The sequence below is a fragment of the Mustela erminea genome, chromosome 12 (genome assembly GCF_009829155.1).
Source record: "Mustela erminea isolate mMusErm1 chromosome 12, mMusErm1.Pri, whole genome shotgun sequence".
Taxonomy (NCBI): Eukaryota; Metazoa; Chordata; class Mammalia; order Carnivora; family Mustelidae; genus Mustela; species Mustela erminea.
In genome coordinates this window covers 18,922,123-18,942,809 of record NC_045625.1, presented here as the reverse complement: position 1 = coordinate 18,942,809, position 20,687 = coordinate 18,922,123, and the positions used below count along the sequence as shown (strand labels likewise).

The window sequence follows — 20,687 nt, the reverse complement described above, 5'->3', positions numbered from 1 at the left end:
AAAAAAGATTTTGGGGCACCTGGGTGGCTCAGTGGGTTAAAGCCTCTGCCTTCCGCTCAGGTCATGATCCCGGGGTCCTGGGATCGAGCCCCGCATCGGGCTCTCTGCTCAGCAGGGAGCCTGCTTCCTCCTCTCTCTGCCTGCCTCTCTGCCTACTTGTGTCCTCTCTCTCTGTGTCAAATGAATAAAAAATATCTTAAAAAAAAAGATTTTATTTATTTATTTGACGGAGATCATGAGCAGGCAGAGAGGCAGGCAGACAGAGAGGAGGAAGAAGGCTCCCTCCTGAGCAGAGAGCCCGATGTGGGGCTTGATCCCAGGACCCTGAGATCATGACCTGAGCTGAAGGCCAGGTCACTGAGCCACCCAGGCGCCCCTAAAAATCACTCTTTTAAATATCTATTTATTTATTCCAGGAGAGAGAGAGAATGAGCACACACATAAGTGAGGGGAGGGGCAGAGGAAAAGAATCCCAAGCAGACTCCATGCCAAACGAGCACCCAGTGCAGGGCTTGATGTCATCACGCTGAGATCACCAGCTGAGCCCAGACCAAGAGTCTGACACTTAACTGAGCCACCCAGGCGCCCTCCAGAACTCGCCATTTTAAAGTATGCAGTTCATTGGTTTTCAGTATATTCACAGGATTGCCTGACCATCACAACTATTTAATTCTAGAACATTTTCATCACCTTCCTTGCCCCTCCCCCCCGCCAAAGCCCATACCCATTAGTAGGCATTCCCCGTCCGTATCCCTTCTCCCTGATAACCACTGATCTGTTTTCTGTCTCTGGATTTTCTCCTTATGGACATTTCCTATAAATGAAATCACACCTTTATGTCCTCTTGTGTCAGCCTTTTTTTTTTTTTTTTTTTTTTAGCAGTAATGATATTTTCAAGATCCCTCCATGTTATAGCATGTGTCATTATTCCTTATGGTTAATGATTAATCCCTTATTATTCCTGAATAATATTCCATTACATGGCTATATCCCATTTTGTTTATCCTTCTTCAGCTGGGTTGTTGCTACTTTTTGGCTTCTGTGAATAATGCTGCTGTGAACAATTATGTATATGTTTTTGGGTGAACATATTTCTTAGTTCACTTCCGATAAGTCTCGCTCTGTTGTCACATGCAGACGAATGTAGAATTGTTAGAACTTCCCAGTGGGTTGTCCCTTTTGCCTTTATACAGTGTCCCTCCTTATCTTGATTAGATTATTGCCTTAAAATCTACTCTGTCTGACACATGAGCTTTCTTTGGATTAGAGATTACACAGTATATATTTGTGCATCTTTTACTTTGAATTTATCTGTGTTTTTGTAGTTAAGGTGCCCCTCCTGTGGACATGTGGGATTAAAAAGAATCAATTCTCTGCCTTTTTTTTTTTTTAAAGATTTTATTTATTTATTTGAGGGGCGCCTGGGTGGCTCAGTGGGTTAAAGCCTCTGCCTTCGGCTCAGGTCATGATCTCAGGATCCTGGGATGGAGCCCTGCATCGGGCTCTCTGCTCGACAGGGAGACAGCTTCCCCTTCTCTCTCTGCCTGCCTCTCTGCCTACTTATGATATTGGTCTGTCAAATAAATAAATAAAATCTTTTAAAAAAAAGATATTTCTTTCTTTAAAAAAAAGATTTATTTGAGAAAGAGAGCAAGAGAGGGGGAGCGCAAGCGGGTGGGAGGGGGGAAGCCAATGCGGCGCTCAACTCTGGGACCCCAGGATCCTGACCTGAACTGAAGGCAGATGCTTACCGGACTGAGCCACCCAGGCGCCCCTCAGTTCTCTGTCTGACACCACTACAGACATTATTACTTAGCTCATAGCCAACACTCATTTAGATTTATCTCTGTGTTTACTTTTCATTACTCTTTATGTTACCTTTTTCTTACTTTGTGTCTTTCTGCATTTCCACACATGTATCCATGACTCCTCCTTTTCCCGGAGCTACTTTTGGAATTTTTCTTTAGTCCAGGAGAGCACTGCATACATTTAGAACTACCTTTGGCATTTTTCTTCCAGAACAGATCCTCGGGTGACAGGTGGAGTTTCTGTTTGCCAGAAAGCCTCTGTTTTGTCTTGAATTTTGAAACATACTCATGGTGCCTCAAGAATTCTAGGGCACTACGCTATTTTCTTTAAAACTTTGGAAGATGTGAAAAAAGCCCCACAACCACACCAACTTTGGAAGATGTCCCTGGCTTTCCTTGTTTGCATTTGCAAACTTAGCTCTCTGTCCATGGCTGTTCAGATCTGCTGTCTGCTGGGGGCCTGGGCAGGGGTGTTACCTGCACTCAGACGTAGCTTCCTTTTTCTCTCTCCTGCTGGGGCTCCCCAGGCATCTGGAATTCCTGACCTGGCTTCTTCTGTTGTAGCTTTGACCTCCTCTCTCTCATCTCTCCTGCCATGTGTCTGACACCTTTTCTCTAAATCTCAATGGCTCTTGGTGTTTCCCATGCTTTTGGTTCTTTGTGATTCAGCCTGAACATTGGCTTTTTTTCTTTTTTCTTTTTTTTTCAGTCTGAACGTTTTCTAGTGGTACTCTCTACCTCATTCCTCCTGCCCTCCTTTGTGTTACCATCGGTTGTTAAGCCTTTCAGTTGGATTCATTTCAGCTTGCCTGGGATCCAGTCCTAAAATGTTTAATTGACTTTTTAATACAGGTTACAGTGTTCGGAGGAAATTACCCATCTTGTCACCTATTCTCTTCCATATGTTATTTATTTAGTTAGTTACTTTTCAAAAGATTTTATTTATTTATGAGAGAGAGAGGGAGAGAGGGAACGCAAGCATGGGGGAGTTAGAAGGGAAGAGCAGGTTCTGCACTGAGCAGAGAGCCCAATGTGGGGCTTGATCCTAGGACCCTGGGATCGTGATCTGAGCCAAAGGCAGATGCTTAACTGACTGAGCCACCCAGGTGCCCCTTTCTTCAATATGCTAAAGTGGATGTTTGCTGACTCCAGTTTCTGGTTCTTCGGTGAAAGGTGTTTCATTTGCTTTTTAGGTAATTGGTCTTTTCTTTTCTTTTTTTTTTTTAAAGATTTTATTTATTTGACAGACAGAGATCACAAGTAGGCAGAGAGGAAGGCAGAGAGAGAGAGAGGGGGAAGTAGGCTTCCTGCTGAGCAAAGAGTCCGATGCGGGGCTCGATCCCAGGACCTTGAGATCATGACCTGAGCCCAAGGCAGAAGCTTAACCCACGGAGCCACCCAGGCACCCCCGTCTTTTCTTATCTTATGGTGTTCTTGGTATCTTTTGATTGAGTGCTAGACTCTTTAAAAACTGAACGATTTGAAGAAATACACAAGACTTTGGGTATTCTTTTAGAGTGGATTTACTTTTGCTTCTGAGAAAAGTAGGGCTGGGGTAGATTTGACTCCGGGTTTCAGTCTTAGTAAGGCCTGGTCTATTTCTGGATAGCCCTGACTTCCCCTTCAGGGATTTTAACTGAAAATCTGTTTTCTTCCTTGTTTGTTTGTTCTTTAAACTTTTATAACCAGGACTTCTCCTTTAGAGTGAATTCTTTCTGCCGGGTGAGCCTTCAACCTCCAATTTTGGTTACCCCAATCTATGAGTCTGCTGAAGGTTCATCCCAGCTTTTCAGCCTCTTAGGCTCTGCTTAGGAATTGGCAGGTGCCTCCAGGAGGTCAGGACACTCAGTGTGTATTTCTTCCCTCTGTACTTCCTTTCTCTCCAGGACGTTGGTCCAACTCCTCACTGCACTGGGAGCTCTCTGATGCATTCAAACAGATGTAAGAAAACTCAAAAAACCCCCACAACAACCAAACCCACAAACTACAGCTTTTTAAGCTGCTCTCAGCAGGAGGCTTGGTCTGATACAAGCTAGTCTGCCACAGTCAGAGGTCAAATCCAGCTGTGGGTTCTGTTATTATTTTTATGTTATTATTTGAAAATCTTTCAAAGAAAGAGATCACCCTGAGGCCAAGAACCCTCTGACAAGCCCCTAAGATGTGAGCCCCTTCTCATCCCTCTGGGGAGACCTTCTAAATGATCAAAGCAGGAAGTGCTTTGGTGGCTCCCTGGGGAAAGAGGATGAGCCCCTGGCATGGCAGGTGGGGAGGAACAGATAGGATAAGAATCTGCTTCAGAGGGTGGGTCCTGGGTGCGCAGTGCGACAACTAGCAGCAGAAGAGGACCAGGGAAAAAGAGGCCCCAGGGGAGCATACTTTCCACCCGACTGATGCTCCTGGGGAGTCTCCCCCAGTGGAACAGGAGCTCCAGCCTAGTGAACTGATTACTCACACACAGTTCGCAAGCCCTCCTGCTTCCTTCCGCCATTGTTCTTTTATCCTTTCTGGCTATGTATTTCCAGCCTCCTTCCGGTGGTGGCCCCCTAGACATCCCATAGGCTCCTACAGCTTGACCTAGGTCAGGATGAAATGATCTTCCGTGTGCTTTCAACTTGGTCTTAAGCCCACCTCCCATCTCAGTTCTCTGGGTGGCAGAAAAAGTCCAGAACCTCCTTTCCCAGAATCTTCTTCTCTGTGTGGCTCTGAGTTAGGAAATGGCCAGCTTTGCCTGAGAAATTGACAGTAACTCAGGACTCTCCTCTCCATCCCGGGGCTGCTGGCCTAGTTCAGGCCATGTCACTGGCTGGCTGCCCTGGCCTCCTCTCCTGAGGTGTTTGTGGCAGTTGGGGTCCAATCAGAAGGCAAAAACTACATGGTCATTTGAATATGGGAAGTTCTCTAGAAAGAATGATTAAGTATAACAGGGAAGTTGAATAATAGATGGGTAGGTAAGAAGTCAAGAGATGCCAAAGAATATAGAAGCGCATGTGGGAGGAACAGCTAGGCAACCCCCCACCCCCCTTTTGGGTGGAAACAACCCTGAAGGGAGAGCCCTCCACACCCCGTCCCCAGCTGAAATCTGGACCTTGTTGGGAAGGACATAACTGTGGCTTCCTGGGTGCACAGAAAACTGTGAGTTGCTGAGTTGATAGAATGTTCTAGAAATCTACACTTAAAGGGGCCAGGGAAAGCTATCACAGAGAGGAGGAGGGACTTCCCAGTTTGTTGGTGGGCACTGGGAGAAGGTGTTGACCTGCTAAGCACTACTTACCACCATGCAGGATCTGGGTGCTGGAAAGTTGTCTTCACTGCAGGAGCCTGAAGTTGGAGAACCTTCTGCACAGCAGGAACTGGGTGCTCGGGAAGCCACACGTACAACCAAGACCACATGACTGGAGGCACAGTGTGGGCTGCAGGAGCGGGCTAAGATGAGCACCAGAACCAGGAGGGAAAGCCCTTCTTCCTCCAGTGTCTCCAGTGCCTCCTACTGACAAAGCTTAACGTTGCACCAGTTGCCAAAGGAAAAAGATCTCCAGGGCCCAGCTCTCTATTCGAAGAGCAGGCAATGTCAATAGTCCGTTTGGGAGCCAAGAGAAATGCCTGGATGTCTCTCCCCCGTCACTGTAAAGGGCAGCATAACTGGCTCAGAGGGTCAACGCCAGAATCAGGCTTCCTGGGTTCGAGGTTCAGCTGTGCCACTGCTTTTAGTGTAACCTTCAGAGACTTCTGTAAGCTCTTCGTGTCTCGGTTTCCTAGTCTGTAAAACCAGCGCCCTATTCGTGCTAACCTTGTTGGGTTATCATGCTCGGGGAGTGGATATTTATAAACACTTGGAAGAAGCAGTGACATGGCAGACTTTACATGCTCCTTCAGATCTCTGTCCTTTAAATTGCAGCCAGGAAGGGCTTTCCATTGTAGGCGTGCATTTTCGTCCGCAGTGCTAGGGCATAAGACAGCATTTTCTTTCTTTCTTCTCTGAAGTGGGGGCCAGCCCAGGGAGAGCTAGTCAGAGAAGCTCTCTTCTTAACAGCTCACCATGTCCATATTGCAAAAATCAGAACTAGGGCTATGTCATTTTGTTCATCTCTGGTGCCCCCATCATGTTCAGGAGAGGGTCTGACCTCCTTCCCAGGGAGCTTTTAATGAGCCCCTGCCCCGCTTTCCTCCCAACCCACCCTGGCTCAGGCTTTTACTCGGGTCATTCCAAACATGGAAGGTGGCTACCCTCACACCTTACCACGTTCTGCCTCTGTTCTCCAACATCATTGATTTTGTTCCCCACTTCTGGAATACCATCTCCCCTCCTGTTTGCTTGCTTTCAACGCTCAGAAAACTCAAGCAGCCATCTCTTCCAGGAAACCTTCCCCCAAACCCCAAGTTGGTTGCCACATGCTGCCCATTCATTTGCTCCCCCCGATTGTCCTGTTAGGTGGAGGTGATACGCTTCTGTGCCAGTTCACTGGCTGAAGTCGGAGCCACGTGGGGTTGCCGACATGTGACTCGTGTTTGCGTGCTCTGCGTTTCCTCAAACATCTTGGTCGCTCTGCACCAGCGATGCATCGCTCCGGGGCTGTTGGTCGGTAACAGAGTTGTGCACAACCTGCCCCACTGTTCACTACGGCTCTGAGCACCAAGTGGAGTCACATAGCAGATGACAGTGGTGCCCTCAAGCTCTCAAAATGTATTACAGTGTCCATTTAGAGCCACCTGTTAGCTCTCCCCGGCCTCTCCTAAGCACCTCCTTGCTGGGTTGGTTAGGAGTGACTGAGAGCGTTTGAGAATGATTAGACCACATTTCTTTTACAAGAGATACCTGGTTCTAATTGCTCCACATTCAAAAGAATCTCAGAAGCAGGGCTGGGGGAAGGGAAAGGAGGGACACAGTCCTGCGATGCAACGAGAGATTTTAATTGGACGCAGCTCCTCACGCAGTGGCTGCAGTGACTCGCGGTGGTGGCCCAGGGGTGGCTCAGATGTCTTCTCCTCCAGGGGAGTTTCCGAATCCATCTTCATAGCTCCTGCTCACCGCACTCATCCTCCTGGAGGAGCCGCTCAGGCAGCCGCACAGCAGGGGGGCCGCCTTCTAGAAATGTCAGGGTCTCCTGAGATTGCACGCTTTCAGCATCCACTTGTTGGTGGGATGGTGTACGTCTCTCTTTTGGAGACCATTCTTGCGAGGATTTGTGTTCAGATCTGAAAGGGGGAAGGAAAAGGTTGATCCTCGGTAAAAGCTTTGGGTTACGGGTGGATGAACAGTCTGGGTCACATCCCACGTGGGGACTGCTCAAGTTATGGATGGCTTTAAAAAAGAAAAAAAAAAAAAAGAAGTTCTGCTTGCTGGAGCTAAAAACACCCCAAGTTGGGTTGAGCGAGCGAGATTTTGTGGTTACTTGTTACATTCGCAGAGCCTCGCTGGACCTGCCCAGAACATAGCCAGTCGGCGTCTGTGGAGTGCCTTCTCCTTGTGGGGCCATATTCTAGGCACGTCTATAGGTTGGCTCATCTGGTCCTCTCAACAGCCTGAAAGGTAGGAAATGTACTCTCATTCTCCCCAGTTTGTAAAGAAGGGTGCTGAAGGTCAGAGAGAGAGAGGGTCAGTGACATGCTCAAGTTCAGCTAGTTCAATTTAACTAGTGTGTAGGACCAACACCAGTGGGCTTAAGTAGTATCTCATATCTAATAAATAATCATTAGGCTTCTCTGCTATGGGCTTGGGTAACAAGTCCCACACCCCTCAACGACTGAAAGAAATCTGATGTGTCCCAGCAGGGGGTGGTTGGGGAGACCGAAGCCCCGTGAGGGAAGTCCGGTGTCCTCGCCCGCTACCACATGTCCCCTCCCAGGACCTACTGAAGGTCCGTGGCTGAGGCTGCTGGGATATTCTTGTACTATGTGAGACAATAGTAGCAGAGGACTCCTCGCTGGTCTGGCAGCAACAACAGAAGATCTTTGACGCCATGTCTTGATGGGCTGTGGGAAGAGGAAAGGGCATTGCGGCGTCTGGCTCTGTAGCCCCAGTCCCAGAAGCCCATTGTTATTTAAGCACTGGGTCATACAGGGTCAGCCTCTCCCAAGGTATCAAGCCCCTTCCCCTCCCAAACCTCCTGTAGCTCCCTGGGGCTGCTATGTGCAGGCCCACCTATGTCTGACCAGGCCTCCCTCTCCTGTCCACAGTTGTCTTACCCATAGAAAGGAGTTGGAGCCTTGACCCTGCCAGTCTTTACTTGTAGGGGTGCCTTGTTGAATCAGCAGATCAGCTGATAACACAGCTCAATCTTGCTGGTTCAAGTCCCGGCTCTGCCACTAATTTGCTATGTGGCTTTGGGCTTATCCATGTCTATCTCTGGGCCTAGGCACCCATCTAACAAGCAGTGGTTGGGCTGCACCATTTCTCCAAGGATACCTCCAAGCTCTGATGACCCAAAGTTGTACATCCTTGTCTTATTCCCAAACTTCTTTCTCTCTTCTAGTCTTCTGGTCCTCTCCTGTTCTCATCTTTCTTTCCCTATAGCCAAAGACCCACTCCAGGGAATTTCCATCATGGAGGCTGTATTTACTCCCTGCATGTTGGGTTCATTCCAGGGCCTCCCCCTTGGGCACTGACTTCGCACCTCTCCCGGCCACCACCCTGTCTCACCTGGGTCATTGCAATGGCCTCCTGACTGGTGTCCCCGCTTCTTCTGCCCTGGTCTTCATTAGTGTCAGCATGGCAGTATTCTCTTAGGATGTAAGTCACGTCATGTCTCACCTCTGCTCGAAGTCTCCCCGTGGCAGATCATAGAATCAAAGTCGAAGCCTTTCTCTGATCCTCCCCTGAAAAAAATCTATAATCCCAGCGCTACCTTCACCCACCCCTTCCTTCTGTCCCAGCTGCACCTTTGGCCTGGGATGCCCTTCCCTGGAGATCCACAGAACTCATCCCTCCCCTCCTCCAAGGCCTGGAGTAGAAGTCACCTTTTCTCGTGAGGACTTCTCCCCCTATTTAGGCCTATCTCTCCTATTTATTTCTCCCTACTTATTCCCCTAAATAAACTCTTTCTTTCCCTCCCATGTCCCCTGTTTGGGGATCAGGTCCCACTATTCGCTTTGTGTGGAGTCAGAAAAGGGGACCCCCCCCCCCCCCCACCGCACTGGCCCCTGCCTCCCCTTCCTTCCACATTCAGTCATTCATCAAGGCATTGTGACCCTACCTCATGAATATCTCCTCCATTGTCTGCCAACCTCCGCCCCCTGCCCTGGCGGGGACCCCCATGACACAGCTTCCCTGCTGGCCCCTGGCTCACCTACAAGCCGATCTATCTCCTGTGCCAATCCCACATCATCATCCTCAGCCTCCGTCCCTCACGGGCTCCCCTATTCTACTACTTGAAACTACTTTGTGGTCTGGCCCTGCCAGCTCTGCCAGCCTCATTCTCTCCCAGCCTGGCTCCTGGGCCTCCAGCGGTAGGTGCTTCCGGCAGCGCCTTGAACGTGCTCTCAGTGTGTCACCACTGTGCCTTTGCACAAGCTGTTCCACCTCCGTGTTTTTACTCCCTCACTCTTCCCCTGGAGACTCAGCTCAGGGGCTGCTCCCTCCTGGAAGCCATCTCTTCCAGCCAGGAGGGATTAGGGGCCTCTCTTGTGTTCCCACAGATCCCCGGGCTTCTGTGGGTCATGGCCATTGTCTGTCTTTGCATAAGCGCATAGCAGGTGTTCAATCAATATTTGTTGACTGGAAGCTGTTTTCACTAGCTGCTTAGTTGTGAGAGTCTAGACTCTAATCTAAAACTTGTCCTGCATGTATTTGTTGACAACTGGTGCCAGGCACTAGGTGAAGGACATGGCAGTGAACATGAACGAGAGATTCTCGCTCTCTGGTGTGGGGGGGGGTGCAGGGATGCATCCAATTCACCTTTGCATCCCAGCACCAAGCACAGGGCTTTGCACGGAGTGAGTTCTCTCTCAGTGTGACCGGAGTCCACATGCAAGCCCTCTCTGACTGCTGGACGATAGACACACCATTACCCCTACTGTCCCTTCCACGAACAGACGTTGTACTCCCTGCTCGTAGAAATGGATAGAAACATCCTGATTCTGTACTGACCTCATTGTCCCCGGTGGGAAGTTAACAGGGCGGGAGGAAGAGCCACAGGATCCCGGACACTGACCCTCACTGTGCTTCTTGAGCAGGTCCTTCGACATCTCTGAGCTCATTTACCTTTTCAGATGGTGGAACGAAGCCCCATGAAAGTGCCTGTCGGGTCTCACAGCCAAGAGGAGCAACTGGGATTTTAACGTAGTTTTGTCTGGTTCCCGAGGCTCTGTGGTCCAGGGCCTCACCTTGGCATTTCCAGGGGCAGAGAGATGTTCAGAAATACCATCTCCTTCCTGGAGAGTTGATGGCAGGAGGCTTTTAAGGGGAAAGGCTCCCCTGAAGCTCAGCAGAGCGGTGTAGCAGTTAAGAGCGTACATTTTATTACTGAGATAAGTTGGAATGTAATTCTTGCCTCACCTTGCTGGGTCATTTACAGCAATTTAACCTCCTTGAACCTCAGCTTTCCTATCTGTAAAATGGGGATGGTAAAACCTACTCCAGAATGTTGTGTGAGGATTGGGTGGTGTAAAGGTGTGACGAGCTGAGCTCAGTGTCTGGCACGTGGTTAAGTGTTTCATAATGGCCGGGGATGATGTAGGAGAGATACAGGCTGGGGGCGGGTGGCTACGATGTTGCTTGCACTACCACTACACGCCTCTAGATGGAGACAGGAGCCAGAGAAAAAGGCCTTTGGGTTATGCCCAGTGGACTGTGAACCTCAGGTGTCCAGTGACTCATAGCACTTGGGCCAGACCTAGAAAGACCCAACAAGGTCCAACAGGAAGGCTTCTGGAGTTGGAGGAGTCCCTAGGGCTCATTCAGCACAAGTGGGGAGGCTGGGGTTCAGAGACAAACCGTGAGGTCAAGGCAATTTAGGGGTAGTGTCTGCTTCCAGGAGTGATGGAGACATTGTCTCTTTAAGTACAAAAATACCCCCTTCTGGTCTTAGATCTAACCTTTGAGGCTGACTCACCTGCAGCTGGCAGAGCAGAGAGGAGGCTGTGATGTCACAGAGCCAGTGAACCAGGGAATGCTGGGAGCAGAGGGGTTTGACTGGACCACAGCATCAGGGAGGAGGGGAGGACAGTGGCTCCTCTCTCCAGTGGTCCTGCCCTCTGTCCGCAATGCCGTGATCTCCACCATGCCCAGCAGATTGGCTCGGTGGTCCTGCCTCATGCATCTCTTATCTATCCTAGAATAGTATGCTAGCTGGGCACGTTCTTCTCGGCGGGGTGGTGGTGGTGGTGGTGTTCTAGACACTTAAACTAGTGAGCGAAAGTTTAATGAGCAATGGGAGATTCACAGAATCTTTCCCCAAATGACACATTCATTCCAAAGGGAAAGACAGTCATTTGCCGTGGAAAAGGCTGGCAGCAAAAACCACCTTAAACAAGGGATCTAGTTAATGTCACCAGTGGCAGGACCTACCTCCACCATGTGTCTCCTGATAGGATGCAGTGTCCCTTCTGTGACCTTCCTGCCACACAGGCAAAACTGGTATGTCAAACACAAATTGAGGAATGCTTTATAAGACAATCATGTCTGTGTGCTTCAGAAATGGGGAACTCGTGGAGAACAGAATTGTTCCAGATTAGAAAACACGGAGGGGACATGATGACATGGGACTCATAATATTGGGTTCAATCCTGTACTGAGTATCAAAGCAGCTGGAAGACATTGGGGGGCAATTGATGATAATAGTATATCAGTGTTGAATTTCATGTTTTCGAGAACTGTCCTGAAGTTATGTAAGGGAATATCGTTGTTCTTAGGAAATGCACACTGTAGTATTCGGAGGTGGTGGAATCTGATGTGCACCACTCGCTGTCACGTAGTGCAGAAAAAACTAACAGGAAGAGAGAAAAGACAGGCTAGAGCAAGCGGGGGAGGTGTAAACAATTGTGAAATCTGGGCAAAAGGTAAATGGGTTCTTTGTCCCTATTGCGACTTTCCCGTAAGTTCAAGATGATTTCAAAATGGGGGGGGGGGGGGCTGGGTGGCTCAGTGGGTTAAGTGTCTGTCTTCAGCTCAGGTCATGATCCCAGGGTCTTCGGATCCAGCCCCTGTTGGGCTCCCTGCTCAGTGGGGAGTCTGCTTCTCTCTCTGCCTCTGCTCCTGCTCTCTCTCTCTTTCTAATAAATAAAATCTTAAAAAAAGAGATAATTTCCAGATGAAAAAAAATCTATCCATAAGGATTAAGTGTTTTGTTTTAGCTTAGATGGGACCATGTATGTAAAAACAGTAAGGTCTTTGAAAAGAGCTACTCCCTGGTGAGGAGGGTGAAGGAGGAGACACAGTCCCGTGATATCACCAAGGGCTTTAATTGGAAGCAGCTCCCCCCACAGTGGCTTTTTCAGGAGCCGAAGGAAATCTTACTGGTGGCTCAGAGGTGGCTCAGACATCTTCTCCTCCTCTGGGGGAGTTTCTGAATCTGTCTTCATGGCCCCCGCTCACCGCCCCCTTCCTCCCGGAGCCCCTCCAGCAGCATGCAGTCCTGGAGGCCTGCCTGGGAGCTGCGGACTAGAATGGTCAGGGTCTCCCTATGTGGCATGGCTGGAATGGCCAGTGGTCCTGAGAGTAGCGGTTTAGGTTTCTCTTGTAAAAACCTCTTGGGCACACACGTGTATTCCATTCTAAAAGAAGAAAGGAAGAAATTATGATGCTGGGTGGAACCTTTGCATTGAGCTTGGATGGCCCATCCTGGTCACCTCCAGCCCTGAGCACAATCAGATTCTGGAATACTGGGTGAGCCATGTGGACCCCAGGCTGGAACTCAGAAGTCCTTTGTGATAGGGACATGTGTCCCTAGGTTCACTGGTGTATTCAAGGGCCCAACATGCTTCTAACACCAACCTTACTTCCCAATGGACTTTTGGGAAGTCCCTTTCCCTGTGGGCCCCAGTCTTTTCTATACAATGGGAGGTGGGTTTTTAAACTGTTCCACAGAGCCCTGTGGGGGTTGGGAGGCACAAGGAGGGAGGGCGGAGCTCGAGGGTCTCCCAGGCCCTACCTTGGATTCAAGGGCAGGAGAAACCCCTCTGGCCTTTAATTGCAATTGGACTTTCTGTGAAACTGTTTGCAAGGGAGGTGTAGTTGTTTAGAGAATTCTGTGATGCCTGCGTGGGGCTGGTCCTTGACTCTCAGCGGCCAGCCTCCCAGGGTGCTAGTAAGCTAAGCCTGGTCACCCAAGTAGTGTTGGTGCACAACCATGTGGACTTGTTTTTTCTTCCTGGACTGGGCTTCTGTCCTTCTTCCATGGCCCTGAGGTGTTTTGCCCCCTGCTGAACTACCCTCTAGCCCACAAGCATCTTCTGGCATGCACCTGGCTGGGGTTGGGGGTGCACAGCTGTCTTCCTGGGACTTCCCCTCTAGTGGCCAGCGCAGACACAAGCTTAGAAGAGAAGCCTGGATATGTGTCCTTTCCTCCCAGACTTGCAGCACCTCATGTAATTCCTAGCTCAGGAGATGACAGGCAGGTCTCAGAATATGACTGCAGCTTCCTGGTGGGAGTGGTCCCGTCTCTCCTATTGCCCCCTTTGGCTTAGCTCACATATCCGTGGGACTTAGTCATCTGGACCATGGGGGTTCCTGGTCTGTGTTAGGACCCCTGTTTGGGACTCACCTTCATACTCTTTGTTGCTGGTGGAAGAGGCTTTCTTTTCTGGGTGGATCAGAGGTTGTCCCAAAGGCAAGCCGGAGGCTTCCTTAGCATGCTTGGAACTCTTGCTGGCCAGCTCCCCCTTCTGCAAGCCTGATGGTGATAATTCCACACCGTTAGGCAGGGAGGGTCAGGGGAAGTGATGGAGGTGAAAGTGCGGTTCTGATGGGGTGGGGGCCACCTGGGTCTCCCTCCCCCGGTCTGCTGAGTGTTTGCTCTCATACGCATGTGCTGGGTTCAAAATAATATATAATTTTTCCAAAACGTGAAGTTTTCCTTTTTCTCTGTTTGTAAATGTGAGTACATATCTGTAATGGATATTACAGAAAAGCTACAAAATATCAAAGACTATGAAGCAGAAATAGAAATGCCCCGAATACCCATCTCTTCAGATGTGATCACAGTTCCCATCTTTTCTCGTGCGTACTTTTACAGAACCCATTATATCCTACATGTCATGTATACATTCTACTTTTTTTCATATACGATGTATCAGAAACATTTTTCTCAGGTCACTAAATTTTAGGAAATAATGGTTGTAGAATATTCTCTTTTGCAGATAATTCAAGAGTCATTTAACCAATATTCCTTTTTTTGGGGGGGGGATGTTTAAGTTGTTTTCACTACATAAATATCGTTATGGTGAATGTGGTTGTACAGAAGACTTTTTTTTTTTTTTATACAGACTTCTAAATTCTTAAAAGTAAAGCAAAAGATTGAGCTGTATCCTGTAACAAATACCTCCGTCCTTTACCAAATGCATAACCACAGCAAATCGCTTCCCTCCTATGCCTGTTTTCAGAGCTGCAAAACGACACATCCATTTTGGGTAATCACGTCCCCTTCTTAGAGTTATTGTGGGGATCAAATCATATCGCCGTTCTCCTGCATCCACTCTGAAACAGTGGGGGGACTTACCTGATCACAGCTGGGTCCCTAATGCCTAGATGTGCCTTGCACATAATAGGGGCTCAGTCACCAGCATGGTTATTGTCTTGGAAAAAGGGATTGATATTTTTAAGGTTCTGGGTTTTTATTGTGAAATTTCCAGGGGGAGTATCTGAAAGACCCTCCAGATGGATTTCTGGCAAAATCTGCCACGAGAATTTCTCTCCTGCTGTTGAATGGCTCCATCTCTTAATGGGACTGTCCTCGCCACCTCACGGGTCTCCCTGCCTGTTGTTTAAGGGTTTGGGTTAGGAAGCCCCTATCTGATTTTAGGTTGGAATTAGCACTCAGAAGCTGAAGGACATTTGAGGGAATCTCAGCAGAAGGGGAGGAACACAGGAGGTCTAGAGAGGTCAGGTGGGTGGTGGGTTGTTCCTGTCTGGTACCCACTGAAGTTCGATGGCTGATGCTCTTGGGTTTGGCTGGGGACCTTGGAGTCATCCATGGCATGGGGCTCCTCACAGTCTCTGCAGCATAAGCAGAAGATCTTCGAGGCCAAGTTTTGGTGGGCTGTTGGAGGAGGTCAAGGAATGGGGGCCATTGGAAATTCAGCATGATGGGGGTCATACTGGGTCAGCCTCTCCCAAGATAGAATAGCCTTCCCCGCTCCCAAGACCCACGCCCTTCTGGGTAGGTTGCCCTCTCTTAGAATGACTTTCCCCATTCTCTACAAAATTTTCTCACCCATGGAGAGGAGTTGAAATTTTACTCTGCCAGCTCTGCCTGTAGGGGGCGCTTGGTTGAATCAGCTGGTCTTGACTTGGAGCCCAGTTCCTGGATTCCTAAATAAACATAAGACTGTGGATGAAATATGCTGGTCCTTTACCTGTGTTCACACTCTAGGTAGAATCCCCTGACCACAAAATCCCAGCTTATGGCAACCCACAAACATGCCCTGCCCCATTTCTAGGTGCATATTCTTTGGGTAGATTTGTTAACCTCCTGGAACCTCAGTCTTCTCATGGGGAAAGTGGGAATGAAGAGTCTGCCTGCAGAAGTAAAGGGTTAAATATGTGACAAGTCACCCCCCCCCCCACCATGGTGCTTGGCACACAATAATGCCAATAAATGCCAAGTCAATGGCCATTCCATCCCTTCTCCCTTCCCTTCATGTGTTTCATCGGCTCCAGAATATTCCAGCTGGTCTAGGTTCCAGGAGAACATGCAATGAAGCTCAGTCTTGCAGGTTTAGGTCCTGGTTCCACCACTAACTTGCTGAGTGGCTGCGGGCAAATCCGCGTGCATCTCTGAGCCTCAGGGGCTTCATCAAGGAGAAGAGGAAGTTGGGCTAGACGGTGCCTTCATGGATCTTTCTGGTTCTGTTGGTCCAGAATGATAAAACCTTGTTTTACTCCCAAACTCCTTTGTCTCTGGATACTTCCTGTTCTCACTCCCCCTTCTTTGGCTAGATCCCCTTTTAGGAAATTCTTACTATGGTATTGGCGGATGTCCCTCACAAGACCCAGTTCGCTGTGTGAGCTGCCTCACTCATGGACACTCACTTCTCAATTTCTCTACTGCTCTCCCCTGGTCCAAGCCACTATTATCTCTTGCATGAATTAGACCAATAGTCTCCTAACATCTTTTGCTTCTTTTACCCTTGACCTCTTAAATTAATACAAAATCTTTAACTTCTGGCACGTATGCTATTTGACAATAGCACAATTTCTATACTGTGGCTAGATACATCCAGCCGACTAGACACATATGAATGTCCCCATTTTGCAGGATCCTTGGACTCAAGAGTTCCTCCAGTGAGCCCACATCTCCAACAGTCTTTGGGATTTGTTGTCAAGTGAGTTTTTCGACACGATTGGAGCTCTGATATTTCCTTGAGCTCTCTTTGATGAACTTATTGTATCTTCTCAGGATTTATAAACAGATAGAAATTTATATAAGGCAATGAACTCTTTTGTTTTGGAAATGCACCATTTAGCAAATATCCTTGCCATTAATATGTTTATTCTGCTGCTTGCTTTAATTTCAGTTTCCTTCATGTAAATTCTTGCCTCGTGGGATTTTCCTTTGTTCCAGATTGCCTCACATATATTGAATGTTGAAGGAAGTGTTTCCTAAGGAAGGAATGGAAACATGGGTCTGACAAGCTTTCACCACAGATCAGCTCTGAGGACTAATGGTGGGAGGTCTGTTAGGTGGTGATCAGTGGGTATAAAGTAATTGTTAAAACTCTGCCTTGGGTTCCCACAAACCTTCATGAGCCCCTGTTCTCTCTTGTTAGCTTAATTAATGAAAGGTCACTTTCCTCGGTGCATGTTCTGGAGTGAGGATTTCCAGGTTATTGACCAGATGGCTTCTTCTAGGCTCTCTCAGGGCATGGAATTCAAGCCACTATGCATAACTGGGGTCAAATGTGGTGTGTCCTCTCCTGTTTGTCATGGTCTCATTTACACCAAAGTTGCTGCCTCTTCTTGGAAAAACTCCTGCTTCATATAGACACTCTTACTCTATGTCCCTTCATGTGTGTGCGTATATCAATAAGAGGAAAAATTTCACCAGGTGACTTGAAATTATGGGCAGTATGGCAAACCTTTAACATCAAAAATAAGAGATTTCAAAGGGACTCTAGAAAAAAGAGAAGACAAAAATACCAATATTCAGTAGAGAGAGCTTCCTTGATTGGTATGTTCTGGCCTCAGAAAGAAAAAAGAAAAGTACTCCTACTCAAACCTTCTGAAACCTACTTTCTTTACATCTTTTTCTCCCTCCACCCAGCTTTATCGTTACTACCCACTTACACTTTCTATTCCTTCCCGTGACTGCCTAAATAAATTCCCTTCATTTCTGTAGAAAAGAACAATCAACATCGTACATTATCCCCTCAAAACCCCCCTATACCAGGAGGTGGGTCCTGAGAGGCTGAATTCAAACCCTGGGTAACAGAGGAGTTGAGGGCAAAGATTAAGAATCATTCCAAATTTCAGAATGACAGAAAGCAGCTGTATTGAACTCAGGATCCTGTTAGTTATTCTCACTCGTCTTGACCACCATATTTGTACCCATCGCTTCACTTAATGGTTGACCTTCAGAGAGGGGGAAACATGTTTAGGAGCAGCAGGATGGAAAAGGCCAGAAGATTTAAATAAACCCCTGACACATAACTCAAAAAAGTGGACTTGGGAAGAAAAATAGGAAATGTACCATATGAAAGTATTTAAAAAGGCTTCCTCTTCTGGGTAGATTGAGCAAAGATTCAAAATGGCAAACAAAGTCAAGATGAATTACTGGGAGATTTAATGTAATAGACTTCAAGACACTTACCAAGAAATTCTAGGGCAGACCAACAGCTTAAGTAGAAGGAGGCTTCCCTCTCTCTTTGTGAAAGACTCAGACCTAAAATAGGGAACTTAGATAAAATAGATCGGAATGGGAAATGCCAGCTTAGATCTCAGGATCATCTTCAATGAGTCCTCCAAGATTAACCAGAAATGGCCTCTTGGAGAAAACAGTTGGCTCCTGAAATAAACCAGAATCAAAACTCCTCTGTCCATAAAGAATGTGAAGCCTGTTGATAAAGACCCTTGTATTTACTGTGAGCAGAAAGCCGTGGGAAGAACTCTTTCCAGGGATGCCACTCAGAGGAGACCTTAGCATTCAACACATTCCTACCCTTCCTCTCAACTCTCAAGGGGAATTGTTGACAAATATAGACAGACAATATTGCTTGTTGACATGATTTGCTTCTTAGGTGGAAAGCACAGTCTTCAATGCCAACCAGAACCAGGACTATTCTGTGTGATGAGTACTTGGACCATTCCACGTGTACAACTCCCCAACACCCGCAGTGGACTGTGTCGTCTCACATAGTGTTGGAAGGAAGGGAACCCTTCCGGGCTATCAAATACCGATAGGGTGGACCAGACTTCTGAGGTCAGAGGGTCATCCATAGGAGCTGGACAGCCCAAGGTCCTCCTTTTCTCTCACTCTGGCTGACATAGCAAATAAGACAGCCCAAACCCTGGAGCGCAACCAACGAGCTGCAATTCCTTAGCTCAAATTCCCGTGGGTAACAGAATACCTGTTGTTGGATCAGAGAGGGGATGCACTTCTGCTAACCCTTCATGGTGTACCTGGATTCACACCACAGGTGGGGTTTCTAAGCCCCAAACAAAGGCAACCTGGCTACAAAAGCAGACACAAGGAATCATTGGAAATTTATTTTCTCGGTCATGCCTAGGAAACTGGATCATGATTCTGGAGCACCTTCCAGATGCTTCTTTTAATGAATCTCATTATTTAATCCAATAATTAAACTCTTAATTATTATCTTTTTTTTAATTTAAACTTTATTTTTTCAGTGTTCCAGGATTCATTGTTTATGTATCACACCCAGTGCTCCATGCTTTTTTTTTTTTTTTTTTTTAAAGATTTTATTTATTTATTTGACAGGCAGAGATCACAAGGAGGCAGAGAGGCAGGCAGAGAGAGGGGAAAGCAGGCTCCCTGCTGAGTAGAGAGCCTGACTCGGGGCTTGATCCCAGAACCCTGGGATCATTACCTGAGCCAAAGGCAGAGGCTTTACCCCACTGAGCCACCCAGACACCCCAACTCCATGCTTTTTAAATGGATATTGTTTACCCCGCATTTGGTGGCTGTGGTCCAGAGAGCCAAAGGATCTCCTGGGGCCACTGGCTCAACATATAGCTCCGTAGAAGATTCAGAGAGAAAACTGAAAGACATCAGGCTAGCTGATGCTCAGACTGAACGTCAGATTGCTGTTGGTGGAAAAGGGAAACTGTGTCTTCAAGAACAGTGGTTGAACATGTGCACAGTCCCTGAGGGTCCCTCGTGAAGCTTTGGTTGAGGGAGAACAAAAGAGGTTGGCTGAGAACAAAAAAGAAGTTCCCACTCTCCTAAGACCGATTGCTCTGTAACCACGGTTAACAGCTAATCTCCAGAAACCCATTTTAAACTCACCTGTTAATGAAACGTTGCCTTGGTGACCATTCTCTTGAAAGTATGAGAAACACAATGGCAGGTACCCTTTCCCACCATTCCCAAGCTATCCTGCCTCTGAAATGCCACCTCACATCAACTCTCCATCTCCCGGAATCCCTTGTATGACCACCATTAGCTTTGACTTTGTTATAAAAGCCTGATTCTCCCTTGTTGAACTGGAAATAAATTCAGTTTTTGTTTCACACACTGAATGGAGGTCTCTTTTCTGTACAGCAGCTCGCAGAGGTACAAACAGCCTGGAGATCGTTCCCTATTAGCAGTGCTGCACGGGTTTAAATGTGGGTTTGTTTGAATCTAGCATTAATGCCTTCCATACTTTTACTCCAGCCAGCAATTTCATGAGAAAAAGAAGGGGAGCACAAACTCTTTCTCCTTTGAGTCTCGGTAGCAAAAAGTTTGGACTTTTGAGCCTTCTTCAGAAATGGAAAGGCTTTCAAGAAAGGTAGTGTAGCAGTTACAGGCACATTCTTTGGGGGATAATTCTTGAGGATCTACTACTTATTAAGCTATGAAATTTACAAGAATTTTACTTCCTTTAAGGCTCAGTTTGTTAATTTGTACAATGGGGATGACGATAATCGTATTTACCCTAGAAGGTGGTTGCGAGGATTAACTAACGATGGAAAGTGCTTAGCACAGCTGCCTGGTATGTTGCAAAAGTTACCTTAAAGTTAAATACTGATGCTGACCACGGTGGTGTGGAGGCTAGCCATGGTGGGGTCGGTGCGATGCTTTCCGCACTACCACTGCCCGCCTCTAGATGGAGACAGGAGCCAAAGAAAACGGCCCTTGGGTTCTGCCCAGTTGACTGGGAGCCTCAGGTGTCCAGTGACTCATAGCACTTGGGCCAGACCTAGAAAGACCCAACGAAGTCCAACAGGAAGACTTCTGGAGATGGAGGAGCACTTAGGGCTCATTCATCACAAGTAGAGAGACGGGCACCCGGAGACTAAAATGGTGGGGTCAAGGCAAGTTAGGGGTAGTGTCTGCTTCCTATAGCAAAGGAGTCCAGGAATGATGGAGACATTGTCCCTTTAAGTACAGAAAACCCCCTTCTGGTCTCAGATCTAGCCTTTGAGGCTGACTCACCTGCAGCTGGCAGAGCAGAGAGGAGGCTGTGATGTCACAGAGCCAGTGAACCAGGGAATGCTGGGAGCAGAGGGGTTTGACTGGACCACAGCATCAGGGAGGAGGGGAGGACGGTGGATCCTCTCTCCAGTGG

At 47.8% G+C, this 20,687-nt stretch overlaps 1 protein-coding gene across 4 annotated transcripts; it reads right to left on the bottom strand.

The window, feature by feature from the left end:
- Positions 1–12,169: 12,169 nt before the first annotated feature.
- On the bottom strand, positions 12,170–20,585 carry TEX48 (testis expressed 48). Of its 4 annotated transcripts, none has more exons than XM_032308628.1 (6): positions 20,555–20,574; positions 17,768–17,839; positions 15,173–15,270; positions 14,879–14,998; positions 13,505–13,633; positions 12,170–12,515 (listed from the first exon to the last, which is right to left on the bottom strand). In XM_032308628.1, the coding sequence occupies exons 3-6, from the start codon at positions 15,174–15,176 to the stop codon at positions 12,412–12,414; spliced, it is 357 nt and encodes a 118-aa protein (XP_032164519.1). In that variant the 5' UTR covers positions 15,177–15,270; positions 17,768–17,839; positions 20,555–20,574; the 3' UTR covers positions 12,170–12,411. The 4 variants fall into 4 exon arrangements, with proteins under 4 accessions (XP_032164519.1, XP_032164518.1, XP_032164516.1 ...); XM_032308627.1 differs by lacking the exon at positions 20,555–20,574 and adding an exon at positions 19,424–19,460; XM_032308625.1 differs by lacking the exons at positions 17,768–17,839; positions 20,555–20,574 and adding exons at positions 15,428–15,477; positions 19,424–19,447.
- Positions 20,586–20,687: the final 102 nt, after the last annotated feature.